Source organism: Drosophila albomicans, chromosome 3 (assembly GCF_009650485.2).
Source record: "Drosophila albomicans strain 15112-1751.03 chromosome 3, ASM965048v2, whole genome shotgun sequence".
In the NCBI taxonomy this organism is placed as follows: domain Eukaryota; kingdom Metazoa; phylum Arthropoda; class Insecta; order Diptera; family Drosophilidae; genus Drosophila; species Drosophila albomicans.
In genome coordinates, this window is record NC_047629.2 from 13,238,732 (window position 1) to 13,258,475 (window position 19,744).

Here is a 19,744-nt window from a genome sequence, read left to right on the forward strand (position 1 = left end):
TGGTTTAAAGCTTAAGAAGTTGTTACAACTTTATCATTGGATTTAGTAATTGAATATTTTAATAATGTTGTATAAACATTAAAGAATTAGTTGAAATTTTGAATACTTTGCAGCAGCATCTTGAAATCAACTTTTGGCACAAACTAAGCAGAAAGCTCTAAGCTCATTAAAAACTCCTGAACTTCTGTGAGACAACAATAGCTCGACAATTTCTTTTCAAATGCTAACTCTCTGGTTTAGTTTAGCTAAAGAACATTTTAGTTGAATTTGAAATTAAAGTTAAAGTTGTTATAAATAAATTAGTGTGAAATTTTGGTAGTTGTTGTTGTTTGTGTGTTGTGATGTGGTTTGTTGTGTTTGTGAGTCCCCTAAGTAATTTGTTCATAACTTTAAGTTTAGCTTGTGACATTGACAATTTTTGAGTGTGATTTGCGTTGCATTTAACATTTGCTTTATTTTTTCGGAATTGTGATTGTGATTGTGTGGTTCTCTAATGCTGATTTGAACTTCGTATCTGCTGCTGTGCCTCATGTTTGACTCCTTGGACTCAGATTCAGTCGAGAGTTGTTGCCTTATAAATACTTAAGTACTGTTGTCATCATAATAATAATAATAATGTCTAATAAAAAATTGCTCGTTTGGTAAATACATTTATCGCTTTGATAACAATTGAGGACAACATTTGAGAACAAAAGATTCTGTATTTTGTTGTCGTACATTCAACTCTATCTTCCACTTCCACTTTCATTTCCATTCTTACACTCTTCCACCCTCTAAGCATAACTTTCATGGTTCTGCTCACACACATTCAATAAAATATGCATTCTCAATAATTCACAATCATATATAATTTATCTGTTTTGCAATCTTATGTGTATTCAATTTCTAGCTACTTAAAGTGTTCAACTGTAGCGTTCCCAAAAACGTTTTCGCTTGCATTTCGCTTTGATTTTAACTACCTTAAGCAAGTTGAAGTCGAAAACGGATTGGGGAACACCTTGCAACTGCAACTGTCTCTGCTTGCAACTGAGTGTCATTGTTGTTTACTTATGAATTACTTGGAATGTGCAACTGTCTTGCAACACACGTTTGTTGATTTATAATTGGTTTCAGCATTTGTGCCATTTGAACGCCTTAATGTCTACTTACACAATACTGCGATTTGCGACCTTTGCGACTCCTTCATTCCTTCCTTCCATACACTTATATATTTACAGACATCAAACATCTACTCGTAACAGGTAAATCTCACATTTAAAATGCAAAAGTTTTCAATTAATTTAGTTTAGTTATGCATTCAGTTATTCAATGTTGAAGTTAATCCATTTGCCTGGAGCGCCTATCAGTTCATCTCCCCTTTTTAGATATACATGCCCAGATCGACATGAAAGTCCTGCAGATACGACAACAGCTGCGAGGGCGTTGGTCGTTGCTTTGGCTCCGAGTGCCAACAGCAGTTCATTACCGTAAAGCTGAGACCACAAAATGATGATGAAGTCACCGTAAGAATCAAGGGGTTATCTAAATGGGGAAAGTACTTACAATTCATCTGGACAATTGACGGGCTGCTCCAGACGATAGCCGGCAGCCAAGTAATTGGTAAGCTCAAAGATGTCCACCTCTTCGTGTGGCATTTGTGCAAGTGTGACCAGCTCCCAGTAGAGCACGCCCAATGACCACACATCGCTCTGTGTGGCATACACCTTCTTCTGCAGCGATTCCAGCGACAGCCACTTCAGAGGACGGTTCTCGTTGTCACCCAGGCAATCGTAGTCATCCGGGAACAAGTCTCGCGAGAGCGCACTGTCGCAGATCTTCACGTAGGCTTCTTCGTCCAGACTGCAAAAAAGGAATAAGAAGGGGAGATTTGTAGAGGTAACTTTTAAGGTAAACTGAATAGCCAGTCACATCAATTTACAAATGCCTTTTGAACTAGCTGGCATAAGAGATTGTCGCGTATTATAATACGAATTATTCTATTTGAGGTGAAATTTGTGAATATGTGTATATGTGTATTGCGATGAAGTAATTATTTTATAGAATTTTTATTAATGAATATATATAAATTATTTATCACCTAGCGTAAATTTACTAGCGCTAGCTGCTTTCATCTTTGACTAACGATGAAGTTTATTATCATTATTTTGTGTACAACTTGTTGCCGTCTTACTTTCCTATTATTTTGGATCGATATTTAAGTCAGTGAATCAGTCCAGCCAAGGACTGTTATATAATTTGTATACAGACAATAAAAACTAAAAGGTATGGACAGAGTAAGCTGTCGATAGACATCTGGTTATAGATTCGTCTATACCTGTACTTTATATTTGTGTATATGAGTGGTTGACAAAAGTAAGTCTGTGAAAGGAAAGGTCAAAGATTTTAAAATAGATGGGCTTGATATGAAATAGTGTTAAAGCACGTAACTCGTGAATATAGATTGCTCTATACTTTGTTTAGCATCGTATTAGATATGTATATCTCAACAGTACTTAATTCTGCCTATGTTATTGTTTTGTTAATGTTATAATATCGCTAGCATTGCCATACTATTATGTATCCAACACTCTCAGTCTGTTTTAATAGTTAAGCCAGAGAAATTCATAAAGATTATTGATCCGTCTATACTTTCAATTAACTGCTGCTGATGATTGTATAGTATTTGTAAAAGAATTAGCCAAAAATTAATCATTTCCAATCGCATATTATAAACACCAACTCGTAAAACAAGTAAATTTCTAGAAAAAATATACTAAAGCAAGATAATCTTATGCTTTAAAAAATTTTGTGGAAATAATGTTTGCTCGTAAAAATATGATATTACGCATCTTAGATTTTTCTGCTTTAAATTATTGTGGTTAAGTTGAAAAGATCAAAAAAGCCTTTTTTATAATATAAAAATTGTATTGTATTCTTTTTTTTTATTTGAAATAATAACGAAATGGTAACAAAGTTAGGTGCACTGTTATTTAACTGGGCAACTGAAACAATAATTTTATTCCTTAAATTGAATTTACTATTCTTCCAAAAAAGTATTTAAAATATGTATTTAAAACTTTGGAAATTTAATCTGAACATTATTATCACATAATATGTGAGCATAATTTTGCATGATTTGCGTAAATAAGCAAACAAAAATTGAGATGAGACTTGAAATGAATTTGTTATGTCACTTTAATAATAAAATGTGAATGTGAATGAAGCAAATGAAATAAAGCATGCGAGTGTATCCAAATACCAAGAATTTTAATTTCATTTCTTGAGCTCAGTCAAATTTTCGTGGCTTGAATTCTGTTTCTTGCTGCCTTCTTTTTATTCGAGTTCTTTGCATTTAAAGCAATTGTTGAAATCACGTTTGCTTTGTATTCATTCTTATTCTTATTCACTTTCTCCAATACTTACTAGCAGTTGCGTGTGGCGAGATCCTTGTGCACAATGCCCAAGGAATGCAGGTAGGCCAGCGCCTTTGTGATGTGCAGTCCAAACTCGACAAGCTGCCGCGTGCTCAGCGCTGTGCTGGACTCCCTCGACTTTTGCAAGTAACTGCCAATGAAAAAAACGAAAGTGCAAATTCAACAGCGAATTAATTTGTGAAATCAATTCGCAGTGCTTTTGAGGTAAACTCACATCTTCAGATTGCCCTTGGACGGATAGGGATATGCAATCTCTGGGGGGCCGGGCAGCTCGGTGTTGGCCAACAGCGGTGCCAGGATGTGCTGATGACTGACGCCAATCAGGAGCGAGGCGTCCTGCAGCAGACAGGCGACCTGTGTCAACGAGGCGCCATCGATGACGGTCTTGACCAGCGCATCGCAGGTCTCGCCCAGCTTGCCCGCATAGATGCGACCAAAGGTGCCCTCCTTGACCAGCTGCTCGTAGGTCAATGCACCTGGCTGGACGCTGGGAATGCGACGAAGGCGCTCCTTGGTCTTCTCACTGTGCGCATGGCTGGCCACCGTGATGGTGCTTCCTGTGGCAAGGCCACCAAAGAGGCTGCCACTGCCGCCATTGCCGCGACTGCTCTTCGGCGTCGACATGCTGCAGGCCTGCAAAGATGATAAGAATAAGAAACAATTGATAAGTTTGTAATTGGCTTTTCATTAGGTGAAATTAGAGAAACCCTTTGGGGGCAAAACTACACAGCTTAATATCAAATGAAATGGGATGGGACTGAGCAAAAAGGGCAATGAAAATGAAACGCAATTTGAGCTGCCGGATTTGCATCTTTCAGTTTGCATCCGTTTACCGTTAGTCATGCACTTGGCTGCGCTTCGTTCATTCATTTTAATGAATTGAGTTCCGTTTCCGCTCGAAGGAACTGCTGATGTTGCCAACTGTCTGCCTGCCTGCCTGACTGCTTGATTGTTGTAGTTGTAGTAGTTCGAGTTGGCGTTGCCAACGGCGTCAAAGACTTGCTTGCTGCCTTCTGCCTTCTGCTGGCAGCGCCATAATTTGTATATAAAGTAGGGAGTGTTCTACGACAGCGACTAGAGAGAGAGACGGTAGAGAGCACTGGGAGCGGGGGAGCGTGGGGACACGTGGGGGAGGCCAGGATCTAGGGCTGTGCCATTTCCGTCAGGACAACCGTAGTTGTCTTACGGCATGAATAATTTATTGGTTGGCAAAAAGCTTTAATTCGTCGAGCATTATGTTTGCATAGCCTTCTGCCAGACGGGGGCAAGATGAGCTGCTAGGGGGAGAGCGGGCGGGGTAGGTAAGTCAAGCTCCAAACCCTGGAGGAGCTCAGACAACAGCAAAGAACAACAGCAATGGGAAAACGTGGAACGCAGCTGTAGGAAATTGCGAGCTGAGTTGTATAAACAAGCTTTTTTGAGACTACCAACAAGGTTGCAAGGGAAGATAGGCAGGGGGCAAGGGGCAGGACAAACAGTTGGCATATAATATATAGATATAGAGAGTGAGGGTGAGGAGAACAGCTTCCCAGTCCGGATAGCAGCTCATTTATTTTCATAAAACACACAGCGAAAATCATTTACTGAACAGCGTTCATGGTGAGGAGTGCTTAGCGGGTAGGGAATGGAAGGGAAGGGGGCGGATTTCGGCACTATGGGAATCTCAAAGCGCTGGGCTAATAAACTCAAGAAAAATCTCTTCATTTCTTTCTTAATTTGGTGTGGAAATTTACATAAATGTGGCAAGTGTGGCAAGCCACATTTGGTGCCATTGACCAAGTTGATGGCGTAAATCTTCATAAATAGCAAAGGGAGAGAAGCAGGATTGGAGCGGGAGAGGAGCAGGAGAGGAGCAGGAGAGGAGCAGGAGAGGGGCAAAAGAGGAGCAGTAGGGAAGCAGGAAAGAAGCAGGAGGGAAGCAGGAGAGGAGCAGTAGTAGTAACCGTGTAGAGCCGAAGAGCAACAGCAGATGAACTGAAGATGTCCCGCAGAGGAGCTGGAGAGGAACAGAAGAGCAGCAGGTGGGAGCAGAAGAGAAGCAGGAGGGAGAGAAGCCAGTTGTGAAGTCCACCTGAGACTGTCCAGCAATTTTCGCTTATTAAAAATAACAGCTTCATGGCCCGCCAACAATATGCGCGCATGCAATAAAATTGTTGAAGCAACAGACAAAGCGACCAAAAGTGAAGGCAAAGTTGAAGGCAAAGGCAAAGGGAAGCGACAAAGGGAAGCGGCAAAAGGACAGCCAATACACAGCTGGGGAGATAGGACACCGAACATTGACAGCAATAAAAACAATAGTTGTTTGCCTTTTGTTAGTGAATTTCATTCATTATTGCCTTTATTGCCACTTTGCTTGAGCCACGCCCTTTTCCTCTGTCGCATTTGCCAACTTTGTCTGTTGGTCCGCTGTTGTCCTGTTGTTGTCCTTGTTGGCTGTCACACAAAGAAAATTCAATTAAAACGCAACAATATCGCACTACATCATCAAAGCTACCAAGCTCCCTACATAACATAGCTGCTGCTGTTCTCGCTTTCGCATTGGCCAAGCTCATCAACACGCTTCCCTCGTCAGCGGCGATAAATCCTTGTCGCCCAACAACAAACAACGAACAACAACACAACATGCAAAGCTCGTCCTCCACTGCAATTGGAGTCCGAGTCGCAGTCGTAGTTCGGTATTGGGGATAGCTGTGACAGGGACAACAAAAGTGTTTGCGGGCTGCACCGGCGTCGCTTTTAATAGCTCCCCAACTCGATTCGACTCGACTCGACTCGACTCGACTCCAATATCCCGCAGCTAGGTGAAACTCGCTTGGATGCTTTCGCACACATATAAATTTGTATGTTTATTGTTATTTGTTTTTTTCTTCTGCTATCTGTTATCTGTGTTTTGTCTTTGTTATCGGCACAGGATTGTCCTAATGAGCGCAGGTCAAGTGTAATTAGATTTTATGTAAGCGGCTTAGCCTTAATCGCAGTCAGGATTCAGGCAAATTGAATTGCCAAGATGCTTCCTGCACAGCTGCTTTGTTTTCCTATACAACATTCATGTATACTTTAGGCTTTGTTAACTCGTTACACAAGCTGTTGACGGCTTCGCCGATTAGCATTAACCTGCTCACTTAAAACAAGGTCCGTCTGTCTGTCTGTCCGCTAATTTAAATACTGATATTTTGGAGACTTTATGAGGAAGAACTAACAAAATTGCTGACAATATTCCTATAATGATAACGAAACTAATTACTATACTGCCTGATGTTGTTATTTTGTTGTCATAGAATGCGTCAATAAATTGCAAAATTTTAATTATAAGAATGCTTTTTATCTAATATTATTTGACCTAATTGGTTTGCAATTTTATGTTTATATTTATTGAATTATCTTTACATAACTATATATATAAAAGTTGGACAGTAGTTTTGAGCTCTTCTATTATATTTGGTTGCTCGTTTTTTCTAATTATTTTCGATCTATAATGCAGGAGATATAAACCTCATATTGCGTATGTGTTTACAAATTTAATAACATGTCACACAAGTAAGAAAGCTACATTCGAGTGTGTTCGACTTTGATATACTCGCTACCCATTTTGAATAAAAGCATAAAACTGGGGTATTAATAATTAAAATATATCAAATTTGTATACTGAAAAATACCAAGTGCTATTGTATGTATATTGATACATTCAAAATATACCATAGAGAGCAAAATATTATATATTAGATTGTCCAACCAACTCAAACCCCTAGTAAGTAAGTAAGTAGGTGTGTTTGTCCATACAAATATATTTCTTTAATAACATCGACAATTTTAATCTGATCGTTCCCCAAATTTTTAGAAATCTTAAATATTATAGTTATTATTGTATGTACCAAAAATCTAGTTTCAAAATTACGCTTGTTATATGATTTTTATAAACTTTTGCGGGCTTAAGTGGGAGATTTGAAATTTAGGATATCTATATTGTCTATATCGGCTGTTGACCCTGATCAAGAATATATATATATATATATATATATATATATATATATATATATACAAAGAGGCACCAATTTATGGGTAGCAGTTTTAAAAATATGTCTGAACTAAAACTAAACCATGGACAACAACAATAAACGATATGGGGAACCTAATAGAGCAAACATTTACTCAATTTATGAACTAACAAACTTATTTAATAAATTGACCCATATTTACGCATCACTAATTAAAAGTAACTACAAATAGTGTAGCTATTTAATATCGCATTTTTACACCACTTTAATGGCGGTTAATTAACTACTTTGTCAAATTATTCAGTAATTCTTCTGCTTGTTTCACTTGTTTAAAATACCATCAAAATTGTTGATTTGTTCATAATATGTAGTGCGAATATGTTAATATTGTCACAGAATTTGTCACTTTCATTTCGCATTTATTACGTATTAAAAACAAAATTGGGGTCTTATTGCTTTCGAGTGAGCTCATTTCCATTTTCATTTGCATTTCCCCTGAAGCTAGCATCCAACTCGTATTTCGTATTTCGTATTGCGATTGTCGATTCCAATGGCAAAACACATCAAATATCTAACTTTGCTTGATGACCAATTTTTGTGGAATGTGAAAATGCAGCTCTTTTGTGCCACGGGGAAAAACTGTGGCATTGCCTTGCTGTTGTCTCTATCTCTCTCTTTCTGTCTCTCTCTGCGTTATTTTTGTGTGTGGCGTATTAAAAGTGCTCGTCAAATGGACAATATTGCTAAGCTCGAGTTGTTGTTGTTCATGTTGATGTTCCTTATTGCTTAAACTGAAAATTGGAAAGCATCCGTTGATGTCAACTGTCGCAGAGCCACCAAATAGACTGTGGTGGTAGTTAGAAAGTGTGGAGGGGGGAGGCGGGGGACAGGGGTTGCAGCTTGTTAGTATAAATTTGCACAAAATTAAAGGCAATGCAGCGCAGGGGTGGGAAAGAGGAGAGAGAGAGCTGGCCATGTTGTGTGTTGCCAACGAGGCGACACTTGGCAACACATAACCAAAAGCAACAGCAATAGAAGCAACAACAACAACAACCACAGCAGCAGCAGCAGGAGCAAAGAGCGACAAGCGACAACAACGTCGCTCAAAGCGTTGGCAATGTTGACGTTGGGTTTGCAGCTGTTTGGCTTTGTTGTGACATTTCTAATGACAACACAACATGGCAGCAGAGGCAGCAGCAGCAGTCAGTGGCCAGGGGCGGTGTTGAGGGGTGAGTCTAGCTGCTGCTGGCCTGCAAATGACACTTGCATACACACGCATTACCCGCACACACGCACTGACGCACACTCACACACATACACACGCCTTCTCTTTCTCCAGTCATAGACACAAATTTCGGCTGACACACTTGACAGGCGTCTGATTTGTTTATGTCATTCGCAGCTCTACAGCTGCCCACACACAAACAAGCACACACACACACACATACTTACACTTATACACTCTCTCACGCATACTACTGCAGAACCGCAGCGTTAACTTCTCCCGCAGCTGGCTCGTAATTAAAAAAGCTTGATGACAATTTTGCCAACGTTTCATGTCCTCCTGTTATGGCAGCATTCACCAGCAACCAGCAACCGGCAACCAAACTTTCGAGCAACAAAGCAACAGCAACAGCATCAGCAGCAAACAGCAACAATGCCAGCAACAACATTGCAAGCAGCAACTGCAACAGCAATAACAATGTCAACAACAACTACAATAAAAACAGCTATAAACTATGTGACCTCCACCGTGGGCAAAAGCATATTATACTATATTATGCAGAGAATTATGTCACTTCATTAAAAGCTTAATTTAAGTAATCGATATCACATTTATTCCAATAACCTTAACCTACAAATTTAATGTTTAATTATAGCTTCATATATATTTGTTTAATGAGCACATAAATATCATCTTTTTAGGTTTGATACTTTCAGAGCTTATAATTTTGATTTGAACTATTTGAAACGCATTAAATAAAAAGAATTCATATGCTTAATTACTGTCTAACTAATGGATAAGTAAATATATTTTAACTCATTGAAGTAAATATTTATAATAATATTAATTAGTGAAAGTTTCTCTTTATATCTAATCACAAATTCCATTTCTATTAATTTATTTTTATATTTATTTCTCTTAAGTTTTAAATACTTTTAAATTACTACAGTCGTCACATAAATATTTCGTTATTTCAGATTAACATTAATTGAATTGAATTCAAGTCGTGAAAATTAAATAACTTTATATTAACACTAATTTGATTTAATTTCAAAGTCTCTCTATATTTAATTTTGCCTCACTGTGCATATTTTAAATTGCTGTGAGCTTGACACAAGTTGCAAATATGCAAATTCTGTGTTTGCTGCTACTTTTGTTGCTGCCGCTTGCTATTTGCGATTGCTGTTGCATACAGCATGCAGCATGCAGCATACAGCATGCGAGCGCCAACAAAAATTGCAACAAAATATTACGTATACGCCTCGGCACCTTGTCACCTTGGCATTACATGGCAAACGGATGCCTAATGAACTTAAATTAGTGAACTGACAACCGGAGCTTGTGCTGCATTTCGGTCTCAATTATATTTCACTTTATCTGACAGGCAAGTTTGTCTCCTCCACACACATCCGCTTCCCCTCGTGGTCGCATCTTTAATCAGAGCTCTGGTTTTGTGGCACGTGGAATTTCAAGTTTCAACTTTTTCCATACGCAACCGAGAAGAGTCTCATTAATTTCACATTTGGCTGCCACTGCTGCCAGGAACGAACTGCCTTCTAATTGGCTAGCAAACTAATTTGAATTCTCGTTTGATTTATGCCTGATCGATTTGTGCGCCAGCCAAAAACCCAGACTAGACTCTGACCCCAAACCCAAAGCCAAACACAAAGCCAAAGCGAAAGCCATCCTGACAGTGTTCGTTAGACTTTTGCCATTCGGCATTTAATAACAGTTCGGCAACTTTCGAGGGGCGCCGCTTTGTTGTGGCACCACACAAAAAGTTGCAGGTCCAAAGCGTCTAATGCATAATTAAAAGGGCCCAAAAGCCAGAACCAAAACGAGAACCGTAGTCAGAGTCGGAGCCAGCGTAAATGCCAAAGGGTCCAATTAAATGTGACGCCCTCTTATACGCACATTTAATTACAGGTAATTGTCTTTCAATTAAGCATCGCGTGCCACGGGCCACGCCCACAACGCAGCGCCTACTTTGCGCTGTCAAATATGTATCTATTATCAAACGGTGGAATTCCATTCATTCAAGCATAATTTCAATGTGTTTGATTGATTGTTTAATCATTGTTCAATTACGTTTGATTTATTTCAAAATTAAATAACGATGAGTTGACATTTTGTAGACACTTTTCGATTTCATTTTCTGTTCAAGTGCTGCTTTGATTGCGTTTGAGAGCTTAGTTAAAAATTGATGGAAGTCCTATGAATTTTTAATAGAAGAAGTTCATAACTAAATTCTGAATTTAAGGTTGTTTGCCTTTTTATACCGGCAATTCATAGAGTAACAGGACGTAAAAAGTATATACCAAATATATCTTTCGGTATATTATAGTGTTATTATGGTATATTAAATTGATATATTTTAAGAATAATACCGTTTTGTTTTGCTTTTATTGAAAGTGGTTAGCGGGCATCAAATACATATATTATTCGGGATATTTTAGTTTTATGTTGGTATTATAATTTAAGAATAATTCCGATTGCTTTTATTGCAAATGGTTAGGGGGCATCTCAAAATTAAGAACATTGGATTGTAACTTTCTTATTCGTTTTGTGTTAAATTCGGTTCATCAGAACTGCAGTTTATACATATATATTATGTTTATTCTTCTGCCTTAATTTCAAACCTATCCTTATTGTTGATGATTTTTCTGCTTTTTAAAGTTTGCTAGTAGTTTACGACATAACTTGCACACATTTCTATAGTTAAGTCTACATTATTGCATTCCTTTTAAGAGTTGATAAGTAAAAGTTGATGAACAAAGTCAATTAGTACTTTTTCATTTCAAAATAAATTAAAGAGAAGACTTTCATCTACTGTCGACGCAACGATTCCTTTTGCTTACTTTTAAATTTCAAAAATGGAAAGTTTCAGTTTAACATAAAGCTTCAAAAATTTCAGACTATACTTCAAAACGCATTTCGCTTCATAAAATTGTCGGCAATTTCAATCATATCTTACGAGGATTGATGCCAGCTTTTAGTTCTCTAATCCTTGCTGCATATAAGGCAGTTCCTCCCACTCTAAGAGTAACTAACCGCAATGAAATCAGAACAGAGAAACAGGCATGAAACCAAGTGACCGGGTGTGAAAACCGCAAAGGCCTATGCACCGCCTGCAACATGGCTGAGTTAACTGCAGCATCCTGCAACATCCTGCAGCGCATTGCCTTTTGAGAAGGAAGCAATCAATAGTATAATGGCCGACAAAAGCAGTCGCCGTAGTTTGCCGTCTATCCGGCTAGAGAAATGGCAAATGAAAGCAAAAGAAAATTGAAGAGGAAAGCAAATGCAAAAGCCGAGCACAAAATCGAGTTAGCTCTACGTTATTTGTCAAGCAAAAGGCTCCCAACTTTACCCCCTTCTCATACACTTTCCACTCTTTAAACCTGAACGCATTAAATTTGCGCCCTCTCCATGGGATACAAAGCCCTGTGTCGCAAATGTAAATAATGCGTTTTAATCAAAAGAACAACACTGGGAAATCCATTAACAGGCGTACGTGCTTTGTCCCCCCAAAAATAAAAGGGGGGACACTTTTCACCCCAGCCACTTTACCGCTTCTGGCTGTCGCATTCATCTCTCAGTCGGGCGTAGGCTTAACTTTTACTCATGCTGTGTGCGTCATTTGCAGGTTGATTTACAAATTTCTTTAATGAGGCGACGACAACATTTTTAATTAGCACCTGTTCATGTTGCACGAATCTCTAGTAATCTCCATAAAATACCTCCAACCGAGTCTGCTCCACTGCTCCATGGCATTAATGTACATCCTCTTTGCTTTGCACTCGCTCTATTTCTCTCTCTCTCTCTGTCTCTCTCTTACTTTTCTTTGCTTTTCTCAATTGCTCTTTTACCCTTGCCCCACTTTTGTTGCCACTTCCTAGCTGGATTCTCGAGTGCCTTCGTTGCCATTTCCCGCTCTTCTTTTGTGCTAGTTGCACATGCTCAACCGCAGCAGTTATTCCAGATGCTTATCCCTATCCCCCTTATCACTTATCCCTTTCTCTATCGTTTCGCCTCAGCCACAGTCTGAGCTTAGCTCTGATCCAATATCCTAATGCCTTTCAATGTTTGCATCGTTTTCCTTTTGTTGCCTTGCCTCACTACATGGCGTTTAGTTTTCCCAGCCTCGGGTCTCCGGGTCCAGCTAACCGCGGTAGTTGTTTTTCCCCTTCTCCCTTCTCATGCTGTTGCTGCAATAATATTTTGCAAGTGTTTCTAAACAAGCACAAAGTCATGTTTCAACAGCTGTAGTCTGGTTTCAGTTCGCTGCTGTTTTTATTGTTATTTACTCCCCGCCCCTCACCCCAACATCTCTATCTCCCCCTTCGGCTCTTCCATCTGGTGTAATTGTTGTAGTCCCCGCTGTCGTTAGTTAAACTTTCACTGCACATTAAAGCAATTTGGGCAACATTTATAGACTGATTTAATAGAATCCAAACAGACTCGAGCGAGGGAGCTCCACACACACACACGCACACACACACGAAATGAGATATTTCCACACAACTGAGCAGATCAGAGTTTCTGGGTGTGTGTGTGTGTGTGTGTTTGTGTGTGTGCACTTGGATATAATTGTTTGACTAAATGAGTGTCTCTCCGTCTCGTTTTGGCTCGCATCAGAAGAACAACAATAATTATGGCAAGCATCCCCAAACTCTGCCCTAAACCAACACACACCAACACACACACATGTGCAACACTCGACTCCAATTTTGGGGGCTACATATTCATTTTATTCGTTGTCGTCTGGCTTCTGAATTTACTCGTATTCCGATACTCACATTCAGTTAAGTGAATTGTATGTATTCGACGTATGTTTGTGCCTCTTTGAAACCGTTACCATAATGAGTATGAAATTGAAACAAACAAAATGCTTAAGGAAGCCAAAAAAGCTAGAGACGAGGCACTGAAGAGGCCAAAGGAGACGCAAGAATGTCAAGGAATAAGCATCAAATAAAAATCCAAAAGGAGTCTCCATGGAAATTGAATATTTAATTATGCGTCGATGGAAATTGCGTTAGAAGATGGTGACGAAAATGGGCACAACAATCAGTAGCTGAGTAGAGAGAGGGGGGAAAAGGAATTACTCGCGTTGTCTAGGAGAAATGTAAACGATGTCGCCCAGTCTGGCTCTATGAACTGTTTAGCAAGAAAAACAGCACAAAAAGAAGCTGCTAAATAATTTATTCTAATTTGCGACAGATTTAGCAAGGCCAGAAAGTTAAATTTTCCAAAAGAAAACGAAAACCGAGGCAAGACTCTAGGGAGAGAGAGGAACCGATAGTAAAGAGCAAACAATGTGTAGAAAGTTGTGCATTAATTTAAGGGATTCGTCTTTATGTGCCACAGATTATGCTTGAGGTTTGATGTCTACTCTGGGGGATTCCATTCACATTTAGTTTCCTAATTTGCAACCACTGAATGGCGGAGTCGAAACAAGAGCAGCAGCAGCAGAGTAGGAACTTAACTTGCAATCGCCAGCGGCAAGGATAAAGATAGGAAGCAGTCAGACATGGGTGTTTTTGCTTCGACTGTTTGTCTGTGTTCGGTACTGTGAAGCACATTCTGCTTATCTAAACAGACTCACACGCTCCACGCTTCCCCATTCATGTACTCCACTCCACATTTACAGCCACTCACTCGCACTCGCACTCGCTCTCGTATCTACATAATTCAAGTCTAGTCTCTGGGTCTGTGGGTCGTCGGGTAGTACGTGAGTGCCACACAAAACTTGCCCCAACTGCGTGAGATACCCCAGGAGTACCTGAGGAGTGACTACCTCGATTACCCCAAGCAGACTCGGCAGGTGGCAAGTTGATGGGGAGCGAGGCAGCCAAGTCGCATATTTATGAATGGCTCTTGTTTCGAGTTTAACGCACTGCAGGAGCTTTATCAGCTCGTAAATATAAATTAGAATTTAATTTTTATCGTCGTGAAAAGGTGGCGCCGAGCTGTGGGATGTGGCAAATAGCCTTGGGAGCAATCATCGGATGGGTCTGCCCCAATGGTGAGTGCCACAAATTGGAATTGAAGCCGGTCTGGTGGCCATGGAAACGCATCGATTGAAGATGGAACATCAACGGGATTCATTTCCATTTGTAGCCTGCCACATGGCACATGGCACATGCCACACGGCACACGGCACGTGTCGCAACATATCAAAGGCTTTGATTTACCTGAGGGGCTGCTGTTGCTTTTGCTATTGCTGTTGCTGTGGCCCAAATCAACCCCTGGGGTGCCATCGAGTGGCCACAGCATCAGATTGAGATTGTAGTTGAGACTCACCTGGGTCAGCTGCGAGGAGGCGTAGTAGGATATTCTCGAGGGACACACCGACTCGGGTTTCGAGTAAATGGTCTCGCCAGCCTGGTCCCCCATTGGCAGCAAGGCTGTTGCATACGGCGTGGGCGTTGGCGAGCTACGGAATCCTGCAGAGAACCAGGCAAAGAGAGAGGAAGAGAGAGTTGACGTTGTTTGTGTGTTTTTGTTAGACACATAGATGCCATTGACTTACGATCGAAAATGCTGCAGGACTTTTTGGTATCCGCTGGATATTTGTTGAGGCTGGCAATGGTGGCATAAGAGCCGGTGGCACTCGGAGGTCGTCCGAGTGGATCAAGGCGAATGAACACATTTTGATGGCTACCATAGCCGGCGGTGGTGAAGCTGGTGCTGAAAGTGGACAAGTGGAGAGTGTAATGAGCAGCCGGATAATTGAATTGCTGGCCCAATCAACTGGACTTACTGCAACGAGTCCTGACGCAACTGTTTACGTGCCCGCACATACATCATGCTGGCCACAAGACCCACGGCCAACACCAGGCCCAAGGCACAGGCGGCGGCGCTCATCAGCGCGGGACCCTGGGAGGGAGCATGTGCCGGGGCTGGCGACTGGTTGGGCTCCGGTGAAATGCCTGCAAAATGTCAGCACGACAATTATGAGATAACCTGACTCTGCCTGACAGTCAGGAGGGAGATGCTTACCCTTGGCGCAGATCTTGGTGCGCTTGAAGTGGAGACGGGTATCGTTGAAGCGCGGTGGTCCTTGCACCACCATGTTTACGTTGACGGGCAGCTGGAGACTGGCATTGCCCGTGCAGGGCAGATAGACCAGAAACGATTCGATCTCCTGAGGCACCAGACCCTTGTGGGGTATGCTGAGCGTGGGCGTTCCCAATGCATCCTGGTCGTTGGCGTACTCGATGCTGATGGTGTAGCGCAACTGTTAATGGAGTGCAAATCAAATTTGATGTGATTGCAAAGGGTTGAGGCGGCGAGGGGGCGGACGCAACTTACCGGGTAGGCAATGAGACTTTGCCAGGAGAACTCAAGTTCGTGAACATCAGCGGGCACGGGGACGGTGAAGTGCATTGCATATGTGTTAATGGCTCCCTCGTGCACGTAGAACAAATCCGCCTCCAGTCCTGCGAAAAAAGGAAAGCAAACGATGTGAGGGATGAGCTTGACGTAAAGATAGGGCAAAGGGAAAGTTTATGCCACAATTTGCTTTTGTAGCCCTCAAACCTCAACACTGTGCTGAGGATTTTCCACTGCTGCGCAAACTTGTGCATTTTCTGTTTACTTTTCCCCAGCCAACTATTTCAACGCTCCACTTTTCACTTTTCCACCTTTCAGCGGAAATTGATTTTCTCGTCTACCGGGGAATGGGGAGGACAGCAGAGTTCGGTAAACAAAACCCAAGTCACAATAATAATGGAATTCCAATCCATCTGCAGGTGGCAGGTGGCGTCAATTGGCTTTCGCTCTCGCTCTTCAATGGGCCGCAACCGAATATTAAAAGGTGTCAAGTGTAGTCTAACTCGATTAATGGCGAGACTACAACATCATCATCATGGTAGACATCATCATCATCAACATTATCATAACTCTAACTAGCTATGGGCGCATTATAATCCTGTTCACCCAACCCAGGACAAAACAAACCTCCGTCGCTCCCTTGGAGCTCCCATCAAGAAGCTGTTCGAGTTAAAAAGACGTGAAATTAAATTTCTTCATCCGCTTTCATTGTTGTCTCACCAACTGCTTCCCCTCGCACACTCTGTCGAATTCGCATTTACATTACCCAGCGTCTTGACTCGCCCTTAGTTTATTCCTAGTCTGGTGCTTTATGTTGCATCATTTACTCCCCGGGATCAGGCTAAGCCGCCTCAACGTTTGTCTTTGCCTCGCTTTGCATTGAAAGTCGCAAATGCTGTTTACTCTCTTCAACTTTACTACTACTACGAAAAGGAGGCACAATCCCAGCCCAGTCCTAGACATAGACCCTTTAGATTCATTCAGCTGCTGTCTCTTGTCTGCACCGGATGTTGAATGTTGTATTTCCGGCCGAAGCGAAACGCGTATGCGTGCATTTAAGATTGCAAAGAAAGCGTTCGCTCGATTCTTAAAACAATTTCAAATCCAATTACAGAACAAGAAAAAGCATTTTCCTTGGCTTTTATCCCTGCCTCCTCCATTCCCTCCGCCCCTTCTCCATCATCTTCTACTTCTTTGCTTCTTTCTATGCCGTTTTCATTTTGTTTTTGAATCCGAAATTGTTATGCACCCCGCTGAGTTCAGCCAGCCTTTCAAGTTGCTCTCAATGTGCGCTACTTTCGCTTCCGTTTTCCGCTGACAAACTGCACGACAGCACTCCATGATGGCGCACAATGTGTTGAAGGCTGCAACTGGCAGCCAGCTTCATATGTGTTCAACGCAGAGCAAATATTGAAGGCAACAGTCTATATTATTTTAAAAAAAATCTACTGTAAAGATTACAGTTATAATTTAATAAATACTATTAAAAAAGTAATCTACTCTGAAAGGCTGTATTTTCATTGTTCAAAAAAAATTATACAAACTACAAAGAAATATGAATAAAATAATGCTGCACAAAAAATTTTATTGCGTAATAAAATTTAACCTCTCGCAAATTAACAAATAAAAAAACTCTTATTCTGTACACCAAAATGTGAAATTATGGTTTAAAATACTGGTCATTTTTTGCGGAGCGAAAACCAAGTGAAATTTGTTGCTGTTTGCAATACTTTTATTAATATAAAAGTTACGAAATATAGACACAGATAAGGGTACAAAATGCTAATAAAGAATATAAGACAGCGACTCACATTTCGTCACACTTGAAAGAGCCTCGTGCTTTTTAAGTGCTGGATGTTAAAAACACAAACACAACCTCAAAGTGTGTCGCATTAAATATGCACAAACCCACTAAAAGGACAATGTCACTCAACCCTAAACAGCACTCGACTACTCCTGGTCCTGTCCAAAGGTGCCACGCACACGAAAAGGAAGTAGGAAACAGGTATGGAAAAGGCAATGTAAATGGGAAAGGGAAGAGGCATGCACTTGTGACAGGTTTAATTAATTCAGTTTTGATTCGAAGCGGATGTGCAGTACACTCTCAAAGAGAAAGAGAGAGACTTGCAGAGAGACTTTTCGATTGGGCACTTTGGCAAGCTTAAAGCAATTGCTTGAAGAGCCTTTAACCTACGCCGCACGTTGCAGGAACACTCAACCTGGTTTTGCGAGTGCTTTTACTTCTGCTTTTGCTTTGTCAAACTTTGGCTGTCTATCATATCTTTAATATCGCCGCCAAGTGACAACTTTACCGTCGCCTTGCAAAAGTTTGCATCGCGTTTATAAGGGAGAAACAGATAGAGAGACAGAGAGAGAGAAAGGGAGAAGGGAGAGTTGAGTTTACTCCCTGTTACCTGCAGAGCTCCATAATTACCACTACCTGCAATTGTCTCAATGCCACACATACGACTACGTGCCACTGCAACCACAATCACTGAACTGTTGGAGGGGGGCAAGAGTTTAGCTGGATAAGACTTGGTCTGCGTTGCGAAGCTCTATAAGACACGCTCACCGTCTCTCTGTCGGTGTCGGGGTTCCAGGGACTTAGCTGGATAAGACCCTGTCTCTGTCTCTGTGTCTCTGTGTCTGTGTGGTGGTGTCAGTTTTCTGCTTTTGACAATGCCGGCACATAATTTGCGTAAAAGATTAAAAGGATAATTAGTGCCATTAGTGGGAGTGCAACGTGCATTCCCTGAAATTATCATAGACAGCGCCATATAGACAGCACTATCTCTCGTTACTTTTTCTGTGCTGTGTCGCAACGAAGTTGGGCTTTTGTGCCTCGCACTGATTGCAAAGCAAATTAAAGACGAGTGCGGCATTTAATTGGCCTAGTTTAAAAATGCCCTAGCAAGCTGTTCTGGTAAATTGAATTAGAGTTGGTATTTAAAAGGTAGAAGTCAGTAAATTATGAGGTACATCTTTTATAAAAAGAATATGTAAAGCAATATAATAAGGGAAAATAAAATATACATAAAATTTGATTTTTATTTTAAATGATATATCTGAGTATTCTAAGTTATATTATATTGAATTTCTGCTATTAAAATTTAGTTATCAAGTGTTAATTGCATTCTAATTTAACATACATTTTTGTACGTAAACTGAATACGAAGAATTGTTAGTTTGATATGTAATCTTTCACGTTTTCGTTTAAGTAAATATAACGATTAGTTTTATATACTGGGTATCTGGCAGTCGTGTATGCCCCAAATACCGTACACCTTCTAAGTTATTAGAACTGATTTTCTATTCATTAAAAACAATTTCTTTTGCATTTAGTTTTAATTTAAAGGGAAATTTGCCAGCACTTACAGGCACTAGGTGGCCCAACTTATGCATGGCAAGGGGGTCGAATTTCTTAAGGGACACAAAGAGAGGTTGAAGGGGGGAAGCAAAGTGTGAGTGTGAGGCCAAGAAATGTGCACATCAAAGTGAAACTTGTTGAAATTGCATTTTTACGCGCTCTTGCACAACGTTTTCCTGAAGGGGCAGCTGCCTGGGAAATGGGAAATAGAAAATGGGAAATGGGAGAAACCCGCCCTTGACTGATGGTGTCGCTGGCAACACAAAGATGAAAATTTGCTGGTTGCTAGGATAACGAAATGGAAAGCATAGCGTACAATTTGGCGAACAAAAAGCGTAAAAGTTGTTTAATTTTAATGTTGTCGTCACTTAATAGCCGACAATGTGTGCGACACACTTCTAAGGAAAGT

At 40.7% G+C, this 19,744-nt stretch overlaps 1 protein-coding gene across 3 annotated transcripts in view; it reads right to left on the minus strand.

Annotated features, from left to right (window-relative positions):
* Positions 1-648: 648 nt before the first annotated feature.
* LOC117570903 (tyrosine-protein kinase RYK) overlaps positions 649-19,744 on the minus strand; it is a 29,246-nt gene continuing 10,150 nt past the window's right edge. For all 3 annotated transcript variants that reach the window (XM_052004495.1, XM_052004494.1, XM_034252807.2), the window contains exons 3-11: positions 15,948-16,075; positions 15,636-15,873; positions 15,397-15,565; positions 15,166-15,323; positions 14,937-15,079; positions 3,628-4,046; positions 3,403-3,543; positions 1,543-1,839; positions 649-1,472 (exon numbers count right to left, since the gene is read on the minus strand). In XM_052004495.1, coding sequence (XP_051860455.1) covers positions 1,361-1,472; positions 1,543-1,839; positions 3,403-3,543; positions 3,628-4,046; positions 14,937-15,079; positions 15,166-15,323; positions 15,397-15,565; positions 15,636-15,873; positions 15,948-16,075 — 1,805 coding nt within the window. In that variant the 3' untranslated portion in view covers positions 649-1,360. The remainder of the gene's footprint in view (positions 1,473-1,542; positions 1,840-3,402; positions 3,544-3,627; positions 4,047-14,936; positions 15,080-15,165; positions 15,324-15,396; positions 15,566-15,635; positions 15,874-15,947; positions 16,076-19,744) is intronic.